This window comes from Pezoporus flaviventris, unplaced genomic scaffold (assembly GCF_033815535.1).
Source record: "Pezoporus flaviventris isolate CSIRO_AGI_PZ_B2104156 unplaced genomic scaffold, CSIRO_AGI_Pfla_v1 ptg000007l, whole genome shotgun sequence".
Lineage (NCBI taxonomy): Eukaryota > Metazoa > Chordata > Aves > Psittaciformes > Psittacidae > Pezoporus > Pezoporus flaviventris.
In genome coordinates this window covers 33,566,697-33,591,974 of record NW_026892555.1, presented here as the reverse complement: position 1 = coordinate 33,591,974, position 25,278 = coordinate 33,566,697, and the positions used below count along the sequence as shown (strand labels likewise).

At 37.9% G+C, this 25,278-nt stretch overlaps 1 protein-coding gene across 10 annotated transcripts in view; it reads right to left on the bottom strand.

Moving 5' to 3' along the window:
- NCOA2 (nuclear receptor coactivator 2) overlaps positions 1 to 25,278 on the bottom strand; it is a 193,816-nt gene that overhangs the window by 37,759 nt on the left and 130,779 nt on the right. For all 10 annotated transcript variants that reach the window (XM_061448305.1, XM_061448306.1, XM_061448304.1 and 7 more), the window contains 7 exons: positions 16,329 to 16,432; positions 11,734 to 11,911; positions 10,161 to 10,346; positions 9,154 to 9,255; positions 8,924 to 9,064; positions 5,389 to 5,536; positions 1,977 to 3,246 (listed from right to left, as the gene is read on the bottom strand). In XM_061448305.1, coding sequence (XP_061304289.1) covers positions 1,977 to 3,246; positions 5,389 to 5,536; positions 8,924 to 9,064; positions 9,154 to 9,255; positions 10,161 to 10,346; positions 11,734 to 11,911; positions 16,329 to 16,432 — 2,129 coding nt within the window. The remainder of the gene's footprint in view (positions 1 to 1,976; positions 3,247 to 5,388; positions 5,537 to 8,923; positions 9,065 to 9,153; positions 9,256 to 10,160; positions 10,347 to 11,733; positions 11,912 to 16,328; positions 16,433 to 25,278) is intronic.

Sequence of the window (25,278 nt, the reverse complement as noted above, 5' to 3'; positions counted from 1 at the left end):
AAAACCTGCTCTTTGTAAATGGGTCCACAAGCTAAGTCACGGTCTACTCCACAGAGATCATGACAGAGGAAATTTCAGTTCTTTTAGAAACGTAATTCTTGGGGAATAAACCATCTGAAGGTCATAATTTTGGTCTACTTAGATGGACATAATTGTTTCGGCAATTACCAAAGCTGAAGGACCCCTGCCTTCAACCCAGTATTGACTTCTGTGTGCGTAGGATCTGAACTAGGAATTGAAATCTATTAGATATTTTTACAATAGCTTACTCTTGCCAGTTTAGCTGTGGATTTCTCGATAGCTGTGTTTTCCTAGCCTAACAAACCGTGAGTCCTCCCTCTACAGGCACTATTAAATAGCAGCTGCATTCAGAACTAAACCAACATCCACAGTTGAGGATAAATCCCTGTAGAAATTAGTGTAATTTGGCTCAGTTTTCCCCCTAAAGCATGGGAAGAATTGAAAACCACAATTGCTCCTACATAATGGCAATAGCTGTCAAATTCTGTTGAAACAGAAGTAGTGAAGTGACCTTAGGAGATGCCTGGATAACTGAGATTTTAACAATGCTGCATCTACAGTGTAGTGGCATGTTTGGCCTCTATGTTTTGTGGTTATAACCACTGTTGAAAGAACTGTCTACTGGTTTGAGACTGCTGAAAGGGCAAAAAAAAAAAAAAAAAAAATCCAGTACTGTGACTAGGGCTAAGAAAATGTTATCCATCCCTCCTCAGTCTCAAAATACAAAATAGAAAATATAAAACCCGATGTATTTACACATACACAGTAATAGACTTTCAACAGATTCACAGAAATAAACAAGTTTAAACCCAGTCCACACATTAAAAATACACAATATTTTAAAAGTGAAGGATATGCCTGTGAATGAGGGAGTCATGATCATTTGCAGTGTAAGATCTGGTTATGATTTACAAACTAAGGCTTAATGCACAAGGCACTGTCTAGGGATTAATGACCAGCTGGGAGAGTTGATAGTGTAGGACAAAGCTAAGGATCATTAACTCCAGCTAGTTATAAACTCCCTTAGAAAAGAAAATGCCTTAAACTAAAATTGATATTGTAATTACCCATTTTATAAATAAAATAAACAGTAATATTGAAGTAGCAAATTGCTTTTGCTGCGTCCCTTTTCCTTGCAAAGATCTGAAAACTGGAGCATTCTGGGTGATGTGAATCTGCTTTTAGAAAGTAAATTCTGCATGAAAGCCAGTGAAAGAACACTTTTTAGCACAGGTCCTGACAACATACAGCTTATTTGTAAGCTGGGCAGCAGAGCAACAAGAAGTCACACAGAACACAAAGAAATTCTGAATGTAAAATTCAATATAGATAACCTTGCACAGGGAGAAATGATCTCTGCACTTAACAATTAATCATCCATGGGAACTTAGGGTTGAATATAAAATGCTTTTAAGTAAAAAAGAAAAAAATAACAACAAAACCCCTAATTAGCAGAAAACCCATGGGAGTTGATTTGCCTTAATTTTAATTTGCAGATCAAGCACGGCACAAAGATCAGTAACAAAGTTGGTATTGATTCTTTGAAACAACTCCCGTCCTTGAGCATGGACCTGTCTTCCCCTGGAGAAGTGTAGTTGCTATTTTAGCCTAGGTCAGGAGCCCATCTAACCCACAGCAATTCAACAACAGCCTATAGGAAAAGCTGTCAGTAAGAGAGCATTAATCAAAGTATTTTCTCCTTCTCTGACTACCATCTGGGAAAGGTTCCCCAGTGTTCAGTCCCTCCGTAATCCATCTCCTTCCAGGAAGATTCTGTTCTTTTAGACAGAGTGATTATCACAACTTAGTAACACCAACTGGGAAACTGGGTGAAGACTGGATTTCAAAAGACAGGTAACAGCCTACTAGAGTGTCAAGAAATTACTCTCACAGGATGTCAGATGGCAGGAATGCAGGTTTAGAACATTTCACACATAATGCAAAGATTTGCTTACCTGTTCGTTAGGCTCAAAGCTTATCTCTTCTTTTTCGGTTCTCATAGGTATTAACTTTGTGCTACCAGAAGGGTCTGTCTTACTGTCCAACCGCTCCAGTTTTGGGGGTATGTCTGGTAAACCAATATCTTTAGTATCATCTTTATCTAGCAAGTAGCGAAGTAGTGCATTATTATTCTTCTTAGGACTCGCTGGCTCCTGTTTAACAGTCAGGTCTGAACCAGGAGCTGTGCTACTGGACTCCTGGCTTAGTTCTTTCCCTGTGGCCTCTGCTGTGAGCTTGGCCAAATCTACAGGAGAACTACTGTCCTGCAATAGTCTGTGCAAAATTTTATGCTTCTCCTTGAGCGAGGTTCCATGTGCCGAACTAGACCCAGGCAACCCTCCCGTGGAGTCCTTGCTAACATCTCCCATGGTACTGGACAATGGCGAAGGCTCCATCTGATCTGATTTGGTGGTCAGCAATTGCAAGAGCTTTGTCTGGCTTTTTCCATCATGCAGTTTATTCTGTCCATCAGGTCTCTCGCCACTGACAACTGGTGGCATGCTGTTATCGCTATTATCTTTCTGTTCTCCTGAATGGCAGTTGCTCTCTGTTTGTCCAGTTGTACCTTCTGATTGCTCCCCATATAGTCCAAAGCAGTCTTTAGAGTCCAGGCTTCCCATCTTGCTTAGCTGGGGAGGATTCATATTCACAGGGGAATTTTGTAAATTTCCCATTTTTAGGTCAGGTGAAGCCAACGACGAACCCAGAGAAACGCCATGGCCCTCGCTGAGGGCCTGAAGTGCGTTCAGGGAACTGTTGGTGTAGTTATGGCTATTTCCTGTGCTGCTGCAGACTCCCACGGGTGAATGTAAGCTCCCTGCAGGGGAGAACTGACTGGGTGGGATGCGAGGACTTCCTGCCACTCCAGGGCTCACACGATGCCTTGGGGAAAGCATAGAGTTTGGCTGCCCTGGGTTCATGCCAGGGCTACTTTGTGAGGGGCTATTCATTTTTAGTGCATAGTTACTACCCTGAGGAGTGGATGCTTGTATGCTCGACACATGGTTCATTCCCCCTGAACCACCAAACCTGCCTGCTGGCATGCCCATTTGTTCTTTTGGGCCATTTATGGCAAAATTTATATTGCTACTGATGGTCATATCCTGACCTGGGTTCCCACTGCACATGGCCTGATGGGCAGGGCTGCTGGAGCTAATTGGGTTCAATATCTTCCCCATTCCTTGTCCAGTCAAATCCTGATTCATTCCACAGACATTCTGCTCTCTGTGTGGCAAAGGGAAGAAAAACAACCCATTAGCTAAAATGACAGTGGCCAACTTGCAATTACCTTACAGAAAAAGAAGCAAAACCCCAAACCTCGCTTTAAAATAACACAACAAGCCTACAATTAAAACCAAATCAACAATTTGACAAAAGTGATATGCAATGCTCAACATGGCTGCACATTAACAGAATGGTTTTTCAGTAGTTCATTAACAGATCAGTGGAAGAGCGGAAAAACAAAATTATACCTCATTTAAATGACAGTCATTAGAAATGCAGATAGGTTACAATTTCAGACTCCCTCCCTTTAATGTGTATCTCTTCTCTACAAGTCAGCAAGAGCTAACCACTAGAACTGACAGAAATCTCATCTGAAACATATGACCTGAACAAATCCATGCTTTACAAGACAGCTGTGGACAGCTGTTTTCTGGAGTTTTGAATTTCTATGAGTTAGCCCCACCACAAGGCTGGAGTGGGCTATTTTCTTACTGAAAAGAAAGTTGAAAAAGTCGCATTTCTACACTGCCAGAGTATTTCGATACTGCTCCAAAACAGCATGTGAGCCAAAAGAACTACTGGATATTGCTTCAGAATGGGAACAGACTGTTAGCAATCCAGTCCGACACAGGCATTTAGGAAGAGGAGAAGAAAGAGAAAACCCACATATTTTAGAGATGTAGACTGTAAGACGGAGGAAATAGAGGAGACACACAGAGAAAAACCTCTTGTGAGGACACTTGATGGTCACTTCTCTTTTCCTAGGTAGATTTCAATTAGGTTATGGGAGGATGCAATATGCTTTTTACTTCTGTGCTAAAACTTAAATCAGGAAAATCAGACATATTCCCAAATGCGAAAAGCTACAAAACAGACAGAGTCAAGTAAATTAGGAAGAAAAAAACAATGAGATTTTGAGAAAAATCAAATCAACTCTGGACTTCCAAAAACAAATACTAAGAATAAACATTCTTCATATGTACTTTTGATGAGACAAAACCCATTCCGACTTGCAGAGGATAAACTCAGACAAACCTCTGCGTTTTGCTAAGGCATGAAAAGTGAAAGAACTGAAGCACACAAGGTAGTGGAAGTTGTTACTCTAAATTTGTTACCTTAGGTGTAAAGGCAAAGGTGAACAACACTAACCATAAAGAGAGAGGTGGATTTTAAGACCGTTATTACAAATACAATAGTACCAGTGTTCTGCTGAAAAAACAACCCAAGTATATTGGCAAATACCGGTTTTACCTTAGTGGTGCTTTTTTAAAATTTAAAATCTAGCACTTCATGAAATATCAAGTATATTCAGCAATCCAACAAAAATAAATTTCAGACAGCTTTTACTCAGTCATTTTCTAAATCCACCATCTCTGTAAAATGATTTCAGTTTTAATTATGTTTACAGCTATTTTACTCCTTACAAAAAAGTGGTATTGTGGATACAGGGAAATAGCATTTTCAGTATAATCAGCAAATAAAACCTGAAACAAAATTTATTACAAATATCCTAGGACATGCAATGACTTAATTCAAATTTTATTGAAACTCTGAAGTCAGAGATTACTTGTCCTTGACTTCAAACATATTATTGTCTGTGCCTTTTTAAAGAAAGGCTAATAGTTCTCAGGACTGGACATATGAAAGCCACTATTCCAGCCACCAGAAAAGACAAGGAATGGAGACAGACAAGGAGTTAAAATATGCATCTGCCTAAACTGCAGTTCTACTAATCATAACATTCTTTAAGGAAGACCCGGGCCCAACATAAGACTGACTGTGAACTACAGGAATTTAATCCTTCAAAGTTTTTTAGATTTAATTACACTTGGAAAGTTTCTTGTGTCTACTATGTAAAATACAGGAAATTAAAATACTCAAGAACATGAGATTAAAGGAAATTTTGTATGTTTAATAGAAGATCTTGATATGAAAATCCTGCATGCCATTTTTAAGTCCTGAAATGACATTATAGCCTTTTCCTGCTGTAAGCATTGATTTCAAAAACTTACTTTGTTTTTATGCTATCAGTTCTAAGACAACTGAACATCTACCAGCCTTAAACAATCTATTTGCTCTGGCAGCTTTGTACTTTTCCTGTCCCGTTGCAGTGTGTGGATGTAATAAACTGGTCAGGATTACCTGTGAAGCATATGCAAGGAGATTACGAGCTGAGGTTCACTGGTCGTCTGAGAACGGATGAGCTTGCTTTTTGTTTGGGCAGAAACGATGGTGCCATCAGACAAGGAGAACCGGTAAACAGGACTAAACGCTAGTCCCTGCCTCAGCACTGCAAGCAAGCAAAAGAACAGAATTAAACTAATGAGAAACTACACAGGTAGCTTGGCGGCTCAACATCTGATGTTCTGATTTTGAATTGATTTTGATGTTCTGATTTTGATTGATTTTATCAGCACTGGTACTGCAGACACTGTGTTAATTTAAAGAGTGAAACAAAACCAACCCAGAAGAATAAATAAATAGATGGAATGCTTATAAAATAAAAGATCCCACATACCATAGGGTGATCAAAAAAACCCAACTCATAAGGAGTGACAACAGCAACAGAGACTACAAAATACAGAGTAATTCAGGAGTGGACCAAGAAGACCTTGATGTCCCTTTCACTTTTCATCAAACATGTGTCTAACTCCTTTTGTTCCTTGTACATTTTTTTCATCTGTATCATCTGTATCACAATGATTAATATAAATGCCTTTAGTTTCTACATTATCTGTTTCCACTAGCCTGTATCTTTCCTTCCTTACTGCCTGCTGAAATTCTCTTGTAACAGTAACTCTCATTAACTTAAAAAGTACATAAATCTCTTACATGGGAAAGATCAGAAATAAGAACTGGAATAAGAAATCATTACTTTTTAAAGAACAAATACAATATACAACTCAAGCAAATGATAAATACAATTACCTAAACCAAAAATGGGGCTGTGATATCCTTCCCCAGTGTTGATATGTCTGCACTTCAGGTTTGGGGTTTACTTCACTGAACATAATCTGCAGCCGTTAAGTTTTCAGTGTAAATCTGAACTTGAACAAATTCAATTCTCTAACCTCTGAAGACCTCTATGACATTTCTTTAATTAAAAATTAAAATGATGTTACAGAAATGCAAATCTCCAAACATTTATTGTACCATTCAGTCTTTGTCATCAGTGAAACAAGTCTGAACATTTTCAATTCCTAGTCCAAAAGCTATCATATTAGGATTGCAGATATGGCAGGAGGGAAATACTTATCTTCAGAACTTTCATATAATGGTTTAGGGAAAAAATAGGAATGAAGCACTACAAATACTTTTTCATTTCCTGTTTTTCCATATATACACATTTTCTGTGGTTTTGGTTTCCTTTCCTTCCCCCCCCAGTTAATAGTATCATCTGATCTGCATTTTATTGCTTGCTTTTCAATATTTCCTCTTGCAATGAAATGACATGGTTTTCCAAGTGTGGTGTTATTAAATAGTCTCCTCTACAGAGCTACCAGATTTTCAGCCTTGTAGAACTGGTGAGGATTGCTTTCCTTCCGTGTCCCCCCACTGCTATATATTGTTCTGCAAGGTTTTAAAGTATTATTTAGGCAGTGAGAAAACAGGAAGCACAATTTAAACAACCAGAAGGGTTTTTTCAGAGTAAAGATGTAAAGAAAAACAAAAAGCTACAACTGTGAAACAATACAAAGCAAAATTTCACTGTTAGGTGTGTCATTGTTTCAGTTTAACCTTTGGGCACCAGAAGGTCCGAAACTCTTAACTTTAGCATATACCACATCAGGAAATTCCAGGACTCAATGCCAACAGGATACAAGTGAAATCTCTACTTAAATCATTTTCCAAACTACTTCTTTAAGCAAACAAGAATGTTTCCGTATTCCTTTTCAGGAAATGCTATTTTTCTGACTGCGGCCAATAAAAACTTACCATATATTTTGCACTTTACACTGAGAGTTAACTTGAAAGCTTTGTGGGTTTTGTTGTTTATTAAGCTAATGCTGGGGTTCAGTTTGGTTATTTTTCCACACTGGAACTCTGAATTACATGTAGAAGACCATTACTTTCTTTGCTGCTATTGTCAAGCATAATGACTTAAAAAATGCAAGGGGCTCCTCAGTCAAGTACAAAGACGCTAAGACCCAAGATATGCTTTGTTTTCTTCTCCAAGCTGCAGGGCAGGGGAAGGAAACATTTCAGCCATTACTCCTCTCTAGTGCTGGATCCTTTGCCACAAAGCAACTCCAGAGGTTTTTCCTCCTCCTCTTATCACTCACTTTCTTCACTTCCACAAGAAGAGCCCCCTCATTTACACTAATTCTACAGTTTACATGATGATCCTAACCCTCCCCTGCAAAATGATACAGTGTAAACTCCAAATCACATATATTTTTATCACTTCACAGACAGCTTAGAGAGGACCCACTCAAACCTCAGCACTGGATGCAGGAGCTGCTAATTTGGCAGCGAATCGTTTGAAGAGGTCTGAAGTAACAAGTGGCTGGATGCCATAACAGAAACTCCTAAATTACCTTTGGCACAGACAAGTCTTACCTGAAAATGCTCTCTAAACCCCTACTGTAACTTTAATTTCATTCCACCTTCTTCAGTTCTGTCTGAAATCACAGCATAAGGCTGTGAACTTTCAGCACACCCACTGTACATAACCAAGAAGCTGTTATCACAGAATTTCTGTGCCCCCACATTCCCAAAATGAAACCTGAAGGTTTCATGAAAGCAGAACATATTATTTAACTAATGCTGCATGACTAAAGCTTTTTGTATGTGTGTGTACTTGGTGGAATAATTTGAGATTCCAGTTACAATTTAGTTTCCAAACCGGCATACCCATTGACTAATGACCCTGGCAACTGCTTGCTACAGGAGAGCTGTAAACCCTGTTCTACAAACATGAACCCGAAGTATGATGCTCCTGCACTGGAAATGTTCAGTTATTCCCAATTGGTTTTGAAAAGACTTTCCTGTGGACTATAAAGGGTTATTTGGTTTTAGCCATTTTGATCTGTGTTACTAGAATTAGCAGTATCAGGCTTTTATGTGAAGAAAAAATTCCCCCCCCAGTCACTACCACAGAAATCTCATGGGGAACTTTTCACAGTGCAGGTATTCTCCTACATCTTACCTACCATAATCTTGACTGGTAGATGTGCTTGTGGTGTATCCTATAATACTTATCAGCTAGACACAGTACAACAGCATGAGTGCTGCATCACATAGTATGTGTGCTGCAACACACAGAAACACTCTGTGTTTCTCACAGGAAATGTGGCAGCAAAAGTCCACTTTTGTAGAGAAAAGAAATACAGGTCAATGAACTGCCACGTGTGAGCTGAGGTTGTGAAGAATAATGAATAGTTAATGTTTTGAGAAGGAACATATAAGGGTCTTTCTTTCTAAAATTACTGCAACAATTTAAAGATTTAAAGTATCCTCCAATATGGCACAGCTATAAGAAGCAGGCTAAAACAAACAGGGAGAAAGGTAAAAACCTCTCTAGAGAGAGCCATCAGCCTGCCAGGCAAATCAGCTTGAAAAACATACGGTTGGTAGCCCTTGATTGTTTGATGTAAACATAACAAAGAGAACAGAACCAAGAGATACAAATGACAAACAGTTTAATATAGAAAGTGCTAAAAATATGAATCCTAACCTTCCTGGTGATGCCTCTTGGCAAAAGATATTTCTCCCTCATGCTGTGAATGGAACCTCTGAATGCATCTTCTCACCAAATCCTCCCAGCCAGGTTTCATAGCTGCTCGCATGGTACTTGTGTCCAGTGAAGTTATTTTGCCTGATATTAGATAAAACATTTGTTACAGCAATTTCCCCTTTGAGATTAAAAAACCCAAACCACAATGAAGATCTCCTATTTCACAATACCTTGAAGATCCTGGCGAGTAGTAAAGCTCTCTGATGAAGGAAGAAGTGGTCTTTCCTTCACTGGAGCTCTTCTTGCAACACAAATCAAGCAAGACTGCAAATCTTAAAGAAAAATGTTACTTCAGTAATTTGCACACAAGAGAAGATTCTGTTTCCACAAAGAATTAAGAAATATTAAAAAAAAAAAGAAAAAAGTACTTAAAAACTTTTTGGACCAAAAGAATAGATTTTGTGCCAATAAAAGGACAGACAGAACTCAGTGGTTTTACATCTTCATTGTTTCACACAAAATTAAACAACACAGGATTTGTTGTTTTTTGTTTTTTTTTTAGAAGACAAATTATCAAGAACTCCACCACAGTCCATAATTATTGGCACATGTTTATGCATATACCTGTACAGCAACCACTCAGAAAATAAGTAATAAAAAGAATATACTGCATGCACAGAGAGCACATTTCTTAAACACTCACCATTTCATACCTTCTAAGCCACATTTCTTAAACATGCCCCAAATGCTTGCTGTCCCTTGAGAAAGCAGCTTCATAATAAACCATTTTTACTTATCTGAATAGTTAAAATACAATCTGAGGAAATTTACCTGCTGAAGTAGTAAATGGTAAAGGAAATGGTGAACCACAATTGTTTTCAAATTCTAAGAACTCAAAAAATTGCCCATTGAAACTTTCCTCCCAGTCAGCTACATTCTTCTTACAATTGCAGTGGTACAAAACTAGGACACTCCTTTAAGGTAAATGCAGTTTCTCTCAAATTCAGTTGTATTCTTTTAACAAACAGGTGCATGCAAGTGTATACACTCATAATCTGAGATGGAAGTACACTTCTACAGTTAAATGAAAAAGGAAAATTCCTGAAAACTCTTCCATTTTTCAGGATTTAGAAGCCCCTTTATCAACTCTACCTCACTTTATCAACTGAACCAAAACTGCTGACCCACAATGGCACAGAAAGAGAAAATACTAAGACAAACTGAATGCAGTAATTACCTTCACCGTCCTCCTTGAATGAATTTGGTTGAGAAACAGCAAAGCACTGCATAGTTTCATATTTTTGATGTGCTTCCTGGTTATCATGGCCTTCTTCAGCATCAGCAAGAGGTTTTACCAGCATCCGACAATTGAAGGTATGGCTATTACGCCTAGGAGTGTCACCAGACCAAGATCCCCCGTTCACTAAGCAAAGCAAAGATCATATAGTGAGATAAAACCTGGTAGCAAGCATTTCTGATGCTTATCCACAGGAAATTAATCAAGGTGTTTTGCAGACTGGTTGGGAAATAAGTTCATTTAACAACAACAATAACCTATTATTAATATTAGAGCCCAGAACAGCACATAACAAGGTAATTTATAAAACTAACAAATGTTAAGAACACTGTTAATTTGTTCATGTATCATGTTTTTTTTCAGGTGACTTTATAACAACATAGTAGAAAAGCAGGATAAAAGTCTAGATACTGGTGTGTGTGTATGTTACACAGCTCAGTGAAAAGCCTACTGGACGAAGAGTTTATTTGTGTTCCTGGAAGAAATAAGGTGATATGTAGGATCTGCCCAGTGAATTTAAAAGTGGTTAATACAAAAGAGATGGCAGCATTGTTTAAAATCTGTGCCCAGATTAGAAATAGAAAGAAAAACTAACATGCATTTATAAACCCAGGAAGCAATACAACCGGGAATATATTAAAACATAGTGTCAGCTACAACAGGAAAGACTGAAAGGATCAGAATGACCTGGGTGCAGCAATGGATAAAAGTGAAGCCTGACACAGTGCTTAAGGCAAGTAAAAAAGGAAACAAAATCCTGAGATGCACAAATATAGGTACTGGACATCCGAGTGAATTAATGTAACACCACATAAGGAAATAGCAGGGTCATATTTAAAATACTCTTCACTTGCCCTCTTCAATCATAAAATGCAATAAAGGCAGTAATTTATGGGGTTTGGTCATTTACATTTTTGATTCTTCAGGGTTTAGAAGTATAGTCATAAATGCTAAAGTGAAATGCATAATACTTTTTAAACATCTGTAACTGAAGCACTCAGTATTGACTTTATTTTTACCTCCTCCAAAACCCAATAACATTAAAACCAATACTAATATGAATATGAAAATGGTTGCAATTAACAAAAACATTTTTGAAAGGCAAGGGTAAATACTGGTTAGACTAAAACCATTGAAAAAAATAATTCTAGCATAAGGCATTTTCTAAATTTTCTTTTATATTCCTGCTATCTTGGGCTGTTCTTAGCACAACCAGCCTAGACAGAGAACTATCAGAGTTCTCATAGCTGCCTTTTAGTGATTCACTCTGGAGATCCGTTAAAAATAATCAGCTAACATAAGTTACTGAGAGCAATTTTAACAAATAAGAATCTGAAGAGAGCAGAGGATGCTTTTGAGAATAATATTAATCATTTATACGGCCTATATATACATTAAAGATAGTGTATATGATGAAACTGTAAGTAGTGAAAGGACATTAAGTTACTGAAATACTGATTTATGAAACCAAAGTTAAATAAGTAATGGTATGATATGAGGAAAAGATAAATACCTAAAGATTTTGGCAGCAGGATTTTGACAAATTCATTGTGGTCCCCTACATGCAAGATGCTATATATGCTTGTGTTCATTAGCTCTTCTTGGTTGTACCTCAGGTACTGTGTCACATTCTCAGAAACAAACACAACGTTACCTTCTGGGTTCACTACAAAGAAGAACCCATCTAGGGCCTAAACGAAAAAAAAGAAAGGCACACAGGGAGAGAAAGGGAATGAGGGACAAAAACACAATTAATAACATATTAATAACAAAATAAACAGAAAGTAAATATTCCCTTCTGATGACATAGCTGAATCTTTCTGCATCCATCCCAGTTCTTATATTCTTGTCTGCAATAGCGAAAGACACATTTCAGTCTGAGCATCTAATCTTACTTATATCAGACCAGTGTAAAAGCACTGAAAGGTGCACACCTTGCAAAATCATGAAACCTGCTCATGAAAACAAACCAAATCACCCACCCTAAACAAACAAGCAAGCAAAAATAATGGAAAAAGAGGTTGCTATCTATCTGCCTGCCTATGAAGTAAGAGACCTGGTCCAGAAGCTGGTTCTGCTAAACCTAGAGCCTGTTTGCTCCTCTATGCAGCACAAGGTGACTGATTCCAGTAAAACACATTGCAAAATGGACAAGGCAAGAAAAACTGGGAGAAAAAAAGAGAGAGGCTTTTCCCACACCCAGCAGTGCATCTTCAGAGAAGTGATGCCCATGCAGCCAGGAACACAAGGGATTAAAAGAAGAGCAAATGAGCAGTGAAGCAACTTTAGTCTACTCCCAGAACTGCTTTCATTTTTTTGTGTGACACCAGTTTAGTTCAGTCCACACATGATCCAGGGAACAGGAACCAGACTTTTACCTCTTCAACTCAGCTCCATGATATTCCAAAGGACTTTAAAGTTTCTGTGAGGAAGTGCCTAAATGAATCAGTTCTGCTGACTGGTTTTCCCCTCCCTCCCCTTATCTCTTGTGACAGTGACAACCTAGCTGCAGCATTCTTGCCAGGATATCTGCTGTATGTTATCTGAAGCCTAAGCCAAATACCACAGTACTGCTACCTGATGAGGATAAGCAAAAATTTCAGTATCAGTAAGAACTTCTCTTGCAAACTTCCTTAAGATGCAAGCATGACTGTGGATTGTATAAGTACTTCAGAATACATCCCTCTTAGCTTTATGTTATATGAGCAAATAAACGAGGATACATTTAAACATGAAGCACCAAAGCTTTCGGTCTAAGCATCCAATTAACAGTTAACCCATACAGACTTTGGCAGCTTTGCTTGATTTATTCACCTCTCGATGGACTTTAGATGAATTTAGAGAAGGAACTAAGAATGATCAGAAACAAGAAGAAGGCAATGAAAGAAAAACAGGCAACCCATGATCCATTATGGCTTAATTAAAACTGAGTGGATCCATACTAAACCTGAACTCAACTCACTGCAAAACAGTCTAACAAGGAGGAGCTGCCATAACAAGTGTATACAGGCATATGGCATTTTTGATAGATATTCAGACCTTGGCTGGACTGGGACCTGAGCCACCTGCTCTAGTCAGAACTGCTTTCAGAAGGAGGTAGGACTACACAAGCTCCAGAGATCCTTCCCTGGAGCTTGTGTTCATGATTTTGCTAAAGGGGAGGGATAGTGAAAGCACAATAAGCAGAGTGGCTGAGCCAATGGTTGCCAAATGCTTTGTTTGTTCTATTTTTAAATTACAGAATAATAAACCCCACAAATAAATATTTCAGTATATACCTTTCCTGATTGCCTCTCAGATAAACTAGGTCTTTTTTTTTCCTCTGTTAATCGTCACAAATTCTGATCTCTAACTTCATTTTTTTTTCATTGCCTTCTTCTTGTTTCTGATCATTCTTGGTTCCTTCTCTAAATTCACTTTCTTTGGAGAGCTCCCTCCTTTCCACATACCTTCATAATATTCATGACATTTTCCTGCTGGCTATTTAGTTTAACCAGCAATGATTTAGAAGATTTAATTAATTGAGGCTCTAATACAATTTCTAACACCATCTCTGCAATGGATTATTACTGTCTGAGACTGCATTTCACCACTGCTCAAAGCCAATGAAAGCACGACCTGTTTGGTTAAGTCCTTTCTACATCATGACAGCTCCCTGTCCTGTCTGAGGATATAAAGAGCTGGACCAGAGAGAACTGAGTTAGCTGAAAACTAATGCAAGAAAAAAAAGAGGAATGAAAAAAAAAAATGCTAGCAACATCAGTCCCTGAGCTGGCCCATCATGAAACCACATTGCGTTTAGAGCTGGCAGAAGGGTGTGGGTTTGGCTGAACCACTCTGCTTGGCAGCAGTCAGCACTTACAATGGTTCAAAGGGATCGCAAAACCAAAGCCATAGCAGAAAACTTTCAAAGGCAGGGATGGCAAGCAAGAGATTATGACAGTTACTGGCATCCCACAATAGCCTTCAGTTTTCCCTATTTCCTACTATGGCAACATATTTGGCAAGGAGATGCTCTATATTGCTACCTTACGATGCTTCTTGGTTTGACCACAGAAGTGGTCATCTAAGCCTAGAGTAACACAGGGCCTTATATGCTAATCTCCCATTTCTTTCTGTTCTGTTAATAAAATAATCGTGTAGGTAAGCAGCTACAAGCTTTTGAGCAAGATAATGCATGGAGACACTTAAATATTTTAGAAGCTTCCAGTTCTGCAATAATTTCTTAATTCTGCCCCAGATGTATGCCACCACAATAAGCAACTTATCTTCAGAGCTACTGGGATAATGGGGGAACAATTAATGGACAACATGCTGGAAGAGAAAACAAGATAACAGATATTATTTTAGATAATATACTGAAGGGAAATAGATTTGTGCTCTTTGAGATGTTGTCAGCTCTCTCTTAACTGTTTTTTCATCCTCTCTTCCTATCTACTTTATGCTTTAACCAAGAAATATGCTAAAAATTCCTCAGGTGCAGCAGCTGCATGATGAATTTTACTCACTTTCTTCAGCTGGAAAGAGTATTCTGAGGGTTCTTCATTTTTAGTCTTTAATAAAACCAGACAATTATATTTTTAAACCAAATCAAGTAATACATTGTTCATTAGGTTTTGGAAGAGCTTGTATAAAGGGGTTCTGTAAAGATGAAATAAACTTAATTGCATTTCCTTAAGGAGATAAAGACACAAAGAAAGTATTTGTACTCTTTTCACAGCAAACATATAGCAACTTTCAGTCCTTTTAAGTTTCTTGGTGCAAAAGGACTCTGGTTTATTAATTTATTTCCACAATCTTTCATTGTTAATATGCAATGGTTTTACTGCAAAGGAAAACTAAATTAAATGGAATAACGGAACAGACGGGTGATTTTACATGTCATGTTTGCTGCAATAGCCAATCATGTAAGATAAGCTGGGGAAAAAAACCCACCTTATCCTTATTTTCCCTCTGATTAAAACAGGTCCTTACAATTAAATTAATAGAAAATTAGAGATAAATTTTAACATAGCAATGTAAGAGATGAATGTTTAACTTTGTTTAATAGCAAAGCCAACAACATTTGATCCAGTGAGCATGTATAATAAATATTAAATTAATTTCTTACCCCTATTTTTCAAAGAATATTTTCACTCCAACCTGTCTACTAATCTGCTTAGTACTGTAATTTTGCAGCCTTTATTTTGCACAGAGTACAGAAAAAAGGGCTTTCATCTAACAAATCATGAAAAATAATGCAAATACCTAAAAATGTTATAACTGCATTTTGTTCCTGCAACATTCAGAAATGATGGAATAATTATGCTTCTGCCAAAGTTGGTTCCTTCAGCCCAATTCAGAGTTTGTGTTTTATCTACAGTAACATTTATTCTCCCTTACAGATAAAGTCGAGTCAGAACAGGACTAAACAGTTTGCAAGTGAGCTTAAGCAGATAAAGCAGTGGCGCCAAAGGACAGCAGCATATAACATTAGGATCCCAGGTAACATACCTATCCAACATTATTAGCAATACATTTAGAAGCTAGGTTTTAACCATGCAGCCTTTTGGGATATCAAAATAACAGCTAAAATCAGGCAGAAAGCTTAACTGAACAAACTAAAATGCATGTCTTGAAAAGCTTTCCTAAATTACTTTCATATTCTAGAGGAAAAGAGACATGCTGTAAATGCTGAAATGATAAACCATTAAAACAGTATAGCAATGATATGTAATTTTAGAGAAAGGATCATTCATGTCTATACTACTGTATATGCAGGTCAATGTTTATGTAAAATATGTCTTCCAAATCTGTGGCTTAGAACAAATAAAGACACTGAAGACTTGCAACCAGCTGAAGCCTCCCACATCTTCTGCATTACACAGAAGCAGAATTACCTCTTTCTCTGCCTCTCCCCACCCCAAGTTACGGAGAGTTTCATCACTGAATCCAATAGAAATATGCTGCCTGCTCTTAAATGACATAATCCTAAATAGCCAGGATGGTTTGTTTCCCTTCAACATTCCTTTACAACGATCTCTGACTGCACTTTTCTGTTTTATTACACTGCTCTTCATCCTAGGGGTAGCAGAACTGGTGGAAATAAAGGAATTTTGTGCTCTTCACCTCAAGCATCATTGGTCCAAGTGCATCCTTGTCGATGACACTCTGACCCGTAGATGATACATCTGCTTTTTGCACTTCATCTTCATTAGCTGCTGCTGCTTTTTCTGCAATAAAGAAAACTGTGTTAAATGACAGAGAAGTGCTAAGTGATACAAAAGAGCCCACAGAGCACTGAGAATAGGTATGAAATGGTTACAGTGCATCAATTCCGAAAATGAGATTAAATAGTCTCCCATAATGACTCAACAGAAGCATAACTAGTATATTTGCCTCTTAGTTTTGAAGTTTCATGACACAAATGATTCCTGCTGTTTCTATGATAGACATTTTACTAAACTACAAAACATATCACTGGGCAAAGACAAGGCTCCTTATGAAGGTGTGATGAGTAAAAGGCAGGATCAAGGTGTATTAAAAGGCTGATCTACAAGAGCATGCAAAGCTCACAGCTGAACAACTTTTCCACAATTGCTATATATAGAAGGGAATTGCTATATATAGAAGGGATTGCAGACATATATATATTGCAGACTATATATAGAAGGGAATTGCTATATATAGAAGGGATTGCAGACATAAGTCTGCAATCTACTGTTTCAGTACTGAGAAACAGCAGCCTCCTTTCTATTCCCATGCCTCCACCCACATTTTTACTATCACATAATTTTCATACTGCCTTATTGACAATATGTTATTAAAACTACATACAATTTCAAGTGCTGTATTTGAAAATTACAGGCAAGAAAATAATGATTTAAGGTTTCTGGAACATAATGCCACATACTGCAATATGTTATATACAGAGAAACACATCATGCCCCACTCCAAATGTAACCAATAGTCATACACACTGGAACTTTCAAATCAAAAGAGTTTATAGTTCCTATAAAGTAATGGATTGCATTAATTTTTCTATTTCAAGTATGATATTGGTTTTAAGAGAGAAATAATAAAAATACCAAATCACTACACAAAATACATATTCTACATTGTGACTTAATGTTGCTAGTTCTATATTTAAAAGTCTTTTTTCAAGCAATTATGTAAAAGCTAGTGCTATATTACAATCTAGGATATTACAAATAATCAAAGATATTTTTAATAGTATGCATTAGATTATTTTAATAAACATGAAAGCACACTGAAATTATGATAACAGGAATTTCTGCCTTCTACAACAAAAAACCAGAAGATTCACTGTACGAATTACTGAAAGTACCATGTGCAGATGGAGTAAAGGACCTTTGGAAAATAAGCCTCAGTGAAAATTAAAGCATCAGTCTTACAAATTGAAATGTATCCAAATGTACAGGATTTTCTACTATCTGTAGATCTGCAATACTGCAGCCAAAGTTCCTCTGAACAATTTCCTTGGCAGAGGTTATAAGGTCAGTGTGAATATATGCTGCTTAGACATACAATAAAGGAACTGCTTCTGAGAACCCCTGTGAGTTCTTCTATCAGTGCTCACCTGCTGGCAATAAGGCTTTGGTCATTTGGGCTGTCTCTTCCCAGATTTCTACTGTTTCTCACGTTCACGAATAAAGATCCACTAAAATCTTACCTGTCTTCTTAAGGTATGTTCATACACATTATAACACCATTGTGAATAATGATAAAATAAAATTGTTCTGGAGATGGACTGCTGCAACTAATGGAAAGATTTTAAATCACTTTGATTAGCATAATCTGATAGAAATAACTATTAACCTTTCCTCTGCCACTTAAGCGCACCAGGATACAAAATTAGTATTTCTGGGTTTGATTGATGACTGCAGTGGGATTTTTTAATTCCTTTTCTTTTTTCTTTTTTTCTCCTCTTTTATTTCTTCTTCTTTTGGCAAAAAGCAGAGATTAGGTGTAACAGAGAAAAACTGAACAATCCTTCCCATACTACAATATAGCAGAAGTGGCACCATATGATGATGCGATTCTGAAAACATGTTCTAAAAATTGTGAAAGAATTCTAAAAGATGCTAAAAATAGGGTTGAGCTTTTAATAAAGTCAGTGATGATATTGTTTCCCATCTGTTCCTGGTAGCATAAAGTGATCTCTGGTTTCACACTGCAAAATATTATAATGGGTACAGATACCAGTTTCCTGCTTTCATTCCCTTACTGCCTCAGCCATTGATACCATCTTGAGTATCAGAGAACATGTGATTATTCTCTGTGTGCTAGAAATGGAGGGGCAGCAGATATTGTCCAGCAATGGTGTGCAAGCACATTCATTACAGTGTTCCTTCATTTCACAAAGACTACTTTTACTGACTATTTTTAACCTAACACAAAACATTTGCTGAAGATTTTTTTTACTCTTAAAACCAGGAGTTCATACAAACCACCCATAACATATCTATCAGAACAACTGTTCTCATTCAAGCACACATCTGAGGTTTTATACAGAGAAAAAGAAAAAGTTTTCAATTACTATGATGGCAATCAACACAGAAGCTGCAATAGTGAGTAAGACCAAGGGCCTCTCAAGCCTCAAGTCTCACATACAGTCCCTGACAAGAGCATGGAAATGGTTCCCTGTTTCTCCATTTCAACCCTTTGATCCACAACTGCTCCTGTTCCATTATCACAACCATTCAACCTCTCCATTTTCTTTTCCCTTAGACATGCCTTTCCTCAGAGGGCCCAACACCTTTCTGGGATCAATAAACGCAGTACTTGCTCAAGAAAAGGGTGTTACGAATAGAGAAAATATGAAAATACTATTTAGACACAAACGTTGTTTACCCGCCTCTCCCAGTGACGGTGACAACGTACACTACACTACTCATGATGTCTGGCTAGGCATTCTGAAATACTAATAAATCACTAGTGCTTCAAAATGCTGGACTTCATAATGGGATCTGTAACTTAATTGTATAAGAAGTTAAGTGTCTGGAGAGCTTAGAAGAGCCTACACATTCAGGCCACAGGTCCCTATACATTTATTTTAGTGGCACTGTATAGTAAACCAATGGCCTCAGACAACCTCTGAGTAGGACCATCAGTAGTTTCTGTTGATGTTATAAACTGTACCTACTGATAATGTTCAACTACAGAATAAATGATCCATTTTTGACAGAACCACAAAGCCACTTGTGAAGACTCTATCAGCACATACAGGAAAAGTAAGTGCAAACCCTGTCAGCAGTGTCATCCTGACAGCCAGGCATGGGGAGCGTCTTGAAATGCAAATCTTTTCTTCAGCAATGCAGCACATAGGACTAATTGAGGACAAAAATTTATTGCAGGAACGTTGGAAAAGAAACAACTGATACACGAATTTCTAGTGCCGACAACACTCACACATTTCTCACAAGTCAGTATTTTTTGTTTTTCTTAACAGTTCCAGCTTCTGGTGTTAAGAACTGGTGCAAAAACGTAAAGTTTACTTTTCCTTTTTTTTACTTCTCCTTTTTTTAGGTTCACTGGGGGCCGTACAAACAAATCAAAAGCACAGAGAGTTTATTATTTCTACACTAGAGTAATGATTTTTGAATGCTAGGGGTTAGGAAAATAACTGCAGAGGCCCAATCTTGCAAAGCCTCTCAGAGGCCTTTTTTCCAGCCCCATGGGAATTGCTGGTATTACCCTGTGACTAACCACAGCCGCTAGGCTTTTCCAATGCAGCCACTAACAGGAGAGGGAGAGCCGGTTCCCTGATCTCACCTTTCAGTGATGCTGCCTCTTAGAACAGCGATGCCCCTGTTCAAATGTAAAGCACTGGGAAATTGCTACCAGGCATCCTACAGGCACAGCGGCTAAAGCAGAGCAGAGGTTTAGCATGGAAAAAGAAATACAGCCTTGTGCCAGCAGAGGAAGTGAGCAGGGTGGAAAGGGGCTTCCCGTGGCTTCACCTTCACACAGGGAATTCTCTGCCGGAGAAGGAGCATTATATTAGAAACTGGTCCCATCCTTATGAATACGGCTACCAAGGATTAAGTGTATTTTATCTAAATTACAGCGGAACAAACTTCACACACATGAAATAATTATTAGCTCTGCTCAATTAAGAGTTTAGCCTAGAGAGAGAGAAAAAAATTCAAATAGAATAGAAGTACTCCTGAGAGACACACTACAAAGGATATATACATCCAATTATGTAGCATTTTAGTGATGTATGTAATTTAAACTGTGGATATTTTTATAACTGCATCAGAAGTAATACTAAAATACTTCTTAATATTTTCAATTGAGCATCTTCCTAGTGTTCATAAATTGTATTTACGTTTCTATAATAATATACAGATGAAAGAAGGGGAAAAAAAAGCCCTCACAAATATTTTCTGACAAATTTATCAGTGGGAAAGCCTCGAGCTTTATTTGCAGCTCATTCCAGATTCTGAAAGCAAACCTTTGTGAAATCACATTAGTTTAACAGAAATCCGTAAGTCAGAGAAGAGAAGCCAAAAGCAATAGTTTGAAGTCTCCTGCTACATTTTAACTTAGGAGGCCTTCTTGGTTTTCCATCCTCCCAACTCAAGCTATGTCAGTTCTCTGGATTTCTGACAGCAGCCTCAGAAGGTGCTACTGATGGGCATCGCCTTCTCTTGGCTGTGTTTCAAATCCTCCCTTCCTACAGGTGGGAAGGCAGGACCAGTTGAACCACCCCAAAACTTTTCTTTATATTCAAGCTCTACTCCAACTTCCTTTGAAACCAGCTACAGAACTATTTCCCCCTTGATGCTCTCTGTAAAACCAAAATGTATTTTCAAAGTAAAGAACGAAACTGTAGCCTCTGTTGGGATTGCAAAAAGATGAGGCATAATCTAAAAGAGAAAATTTACATCAAGACACATTTAGTTTAGTTCTCAGAAAAAGAGGAGCAAAAAAGAGATTCTGGCAAAACCCTGGACAGGGCTCTACAAATTGCTGAGGAAAGAGATCAAGAGAAGAAAAAAAAAACAACTGTAACAGGCAGAATGAAATTTATGATCCAATACTGTTTAAAACAGGTTTTCTCAGGTGCCACATATAATTATTGTTCTTCATAAATTTCTGAAATTGCTACTGAAATGCCACATCCATCTCAAATCATATACCCTCATTTATATAATAATAGGTAAAAGTATGAGTTTTATTATAAGGGATACTAGAAAACTCAACTCTGCACATTAGAAAAATCACATGAATCAAGAAAAAAATCCTTATGACAGTAACTGCAACATCACTTGAAAGTGATTGTAAATGCTGTATGTTTAAACATGCAATGAAATTTTACACTGCAACTGCCTTGAAAACAACTTATCTTCTTTCTTTTGCATGCATTACTTTTGTCTTGCCTCATTCATATTTGTAATTTTACCCTGTGTGATACTTCTGATCTCTCCTGAATTGCCATGCAAAAATAAAATCTAAGCAAACAGCTAAGGAAGCAGTAAAAGCATGTAACTGGCCAAAGATAAGGGTACAGTATAAAAAACTAATGTTAACATATAATAGAAAGTATACTTAGCAAACTGCTAAATTTTAGTTGCCATTACAGTTTTAGATATTTGATGTAATAGCATTTGAAATATTAGATTTAATAACATTTGTGTATGACTATTGCTAAGTAATAATATTGACTAATGATATTGCTAAGTCGTGATATTTCAAGGCCAAGTTGGAAAGGGCTTTGAGTAACCTAGTCTAGTGGAAGGTATTCCTGCCCATGGCAAGGGCTTGAAACTAGATGATGTTTAGGGTCCCTTCCAACAGAAACCATTGTGGTAACGTACAGGAGGCTTCTAACATGAGTAAGGCTATACAAGAACTACCTTCAGAGGTATCAACTTGAATAAAACCACCTCTAATCCCCTCCAATTCCCCCCCCCCCCCCCCCCCAAAAAAAACCACAAACAAATGCACACTTGTGTTTGGTAACATGAGTAGTTTTGGATCACTACACATAATGAAGCAAAGCAGTAAAGAACGTGTAAGTTATTTTGATACTGGTCAACCACAGGCAGGGAAAGCAGCTCTGCCTTGGAGCTGTGCAATTCCAAGCACTATGATCCATGGCTCATATGGAATTTGATACCCACATTCACGTTCCTTACCTAGTTCCCACTGACTTGACGCAAGTTGTTTTCATTCCCTGAAAGCAAGCAATTTTTCAAAAGACCAGTGCCTAAGAAACAGTAACTATTTCAGCAATCAATTTTAAGACCAGATTATCCCATCCCTGTGAGTAAAGTTAGCTACTATTTTAAGGAAGTGATTATGTAGTGAGGTTGCTCTTTCATCATACAGCATGAATCTGTCCAGAGCAAAGAAGCTATTAGACTCTTGAATACAGTTTTTTCCCTCCAGAAACTACAGATCAAGTCTTACAGGAAGAACTATGCAACATCTCAGGAAGGTTTTAGGAGGTAAAACAAGGGAGAATTATGCATCTGCACCGAACTAAAATTAGAAAAGCTGCCATATGGCTCTGCGAAGCCAGCAGCATGTTCTTATTCATTAGGAAGCATTCTGCTAACATAAAAACACAAGGCCTTCCTGTGCTCTCCAAATGTGTTTATCTTTTCAACATTAATGCACGATATATCATCAGGCTGCTGAAATCTCCTGCAGTGCATATTAAAAAAGCACAGCTGCACTTTTTCTCAGCACGTTTATTCACTGCGAGCAATCTAAGAGGATGGCTTTGCCTACCTCCCCGACACACAGCCCTCTTGTTAGCACAACCTGGATCACCTTCATCTGGAAAGGACCCCATGCCCACCCACCTGCTCTCCCACCCAGCCCAGCAGCACCCCATGCCTCCATTCATCACACCCACATGGTTCAGCTTCACATTTACTACTGCTGATGGAAGCACACTTAAATGGTAAATGACCCCAGGGCTTAAGCTAAAAGCCCTTGGAAAGCTGTAAGCTCAATTACTCGCTCAGGAGTAATAGCACTTAAAACGCTGAGAGTCCTTCCTTGCAAATCCTTCCTTGTGGTGTTTTCAACTTTTAATTGGCACAGCTGCTTTCCTGTCCCACACATGCTCATCCCACCTTCCCACTGTAAAGAAGCATCAGTAAGAAATAAGCTCCACAAAAAGTTTTGCATTCTCTCAAAACCATCAAATACAAGCAGCAAACTTCCAGTGGAGCTTTTCAAACTTTGAGCGATGTCTGCTCCTAGAAACTTCAGTAACAGTATCCAGTGTACAAAATTTTCATGGACACTGAAAGTAAAACAAGCACTGGAAAACCATGATGGATTCAGGAATATCAATAAACGGAAGTAATAATACATAAAATTAATACTAGTTTCATTTCTCTTAATGATTTTTACATGTCTCCATCATTCTTTTTTCTACATCACCCCATGCAACTTCTATAAGAAGTACCGTCTGAGAAATAATTGCCCCCAGCTCAGTTAAACTGGAACAAGGACAAAACAAATGAAATTCAACTCGCAAGAATATTTAACTGCTGGACAGAAAGAAGTCTAGTATCTCTGTATGTATTCTTTGCTAAATACTTTAATAGGCATGCTACTACCTTTTCCTTGGGTTCTTCTCTTCCCCATTCTCTTTTTGCCGGTCTTTTCTGTCACCACATGTATGATCCTTTTTTTTTCTCTCATTATTACAGAACTCAATGGTCTGCGTCTTGGAAGTGAGGAAGAAGACATGCAACAGCAATGGAAATGCCCCCTCCCTCCTCTCCTCACCCCAGGAGCCAGTTGGCTCTAAGCCCCGTGAGCTGGAGGATTTCTGTCCCCCGCTCCTGGCACATGGTTCCATTCAGAGAACTGAGGGTGAGTCTCACCCTTTATAAACACACTTAAATATCTTCTCCAGAGATTTCTATCTCTTGATTTTAACAGTGGCAACTAGAAGTGACAATGTTATTTACAAAAATAGCATTATCTGCAGAAATATCATAGAATCATAGAATCGTTAGGGTTGGAAAGGACCTTAAGATCATCTAGTTCCAACCCCCCTGCCGTGGGCAGGGACACCTTACGCTAAATCATATCACCCAAGGCCTCGTCCAACCTGGTCTTGAACACTGCCAGGGATGTACTTACTGTTCCCAGATTTGTCTATCAAATGCACTGGCAGAGATTATTCACATCTGAAATTACTTCAGAAGGTCACCAGTTTCTGGTAAATTAAGGACTGGGGAACTGAAGTAAAACCCAGAATTACAACACACTTGCTTCTACTTAACTGAAGAATAAAGTGTCCTGTCTGGGACCGCAAGTCCTCAATGGTGTGATCCATCCCCAGCACACAATAAGAATACAAAACACCACATCCAGTAAAATAATTTTCCTGTTGAGATGACTGATAAATAAAAATACTAGAAATAAAGGTGCAAAAGGACAACTGTCATCCTACCATTTCAGTGGAATCTTAAGTGAGTCTAAAAGAAGCCCTGGATCCAGAACCTATTTCTCACCCCATCCCTCATTTTAAACTGTGAGGATATGTTAAACTACCACATTGTGAGTGGAAAGTTATTTTTCATCTCCTGAATGTAGAATTAAGCTTCCATTACAAACCTGAACTGCTGGACGTGCTGCAACACTGACCTTTTCCACTAAGGTTTTAAAAAAAGTGGAAAAGAATCTAACTGGGTGTAGTTTTCCTCCTGTAGAATTTTTAGACAGGTCTTAACTTATTAAAATATTTGAGTACATTCAACATACACTTTTATATAAAACAAAAGGGTGTGCTTAACATGCAAGTTGACAAATTGAATGTGTGTGTATATATTGATGTTTTTAAGCTATATTCTTTCCCTTTTCTCCAAAAAGACCATATCTTTCCAGTTATAATGACTGACTAGAGAAAGAGCATAAATAAATTCCTCAAAGGTGCTACCTGCGCAGGAGACTTCCTTAGCAAAAGGCCAAAATCCAGGATGGTGCTGAGAATTTGTAATTTTCATTGGTTTAAATGTTTTTTTTTTAAATGCTGGGGGGTCGGTTTTGTTTGGTTGGGTTTTGTTAGTTTCTTTTTCTT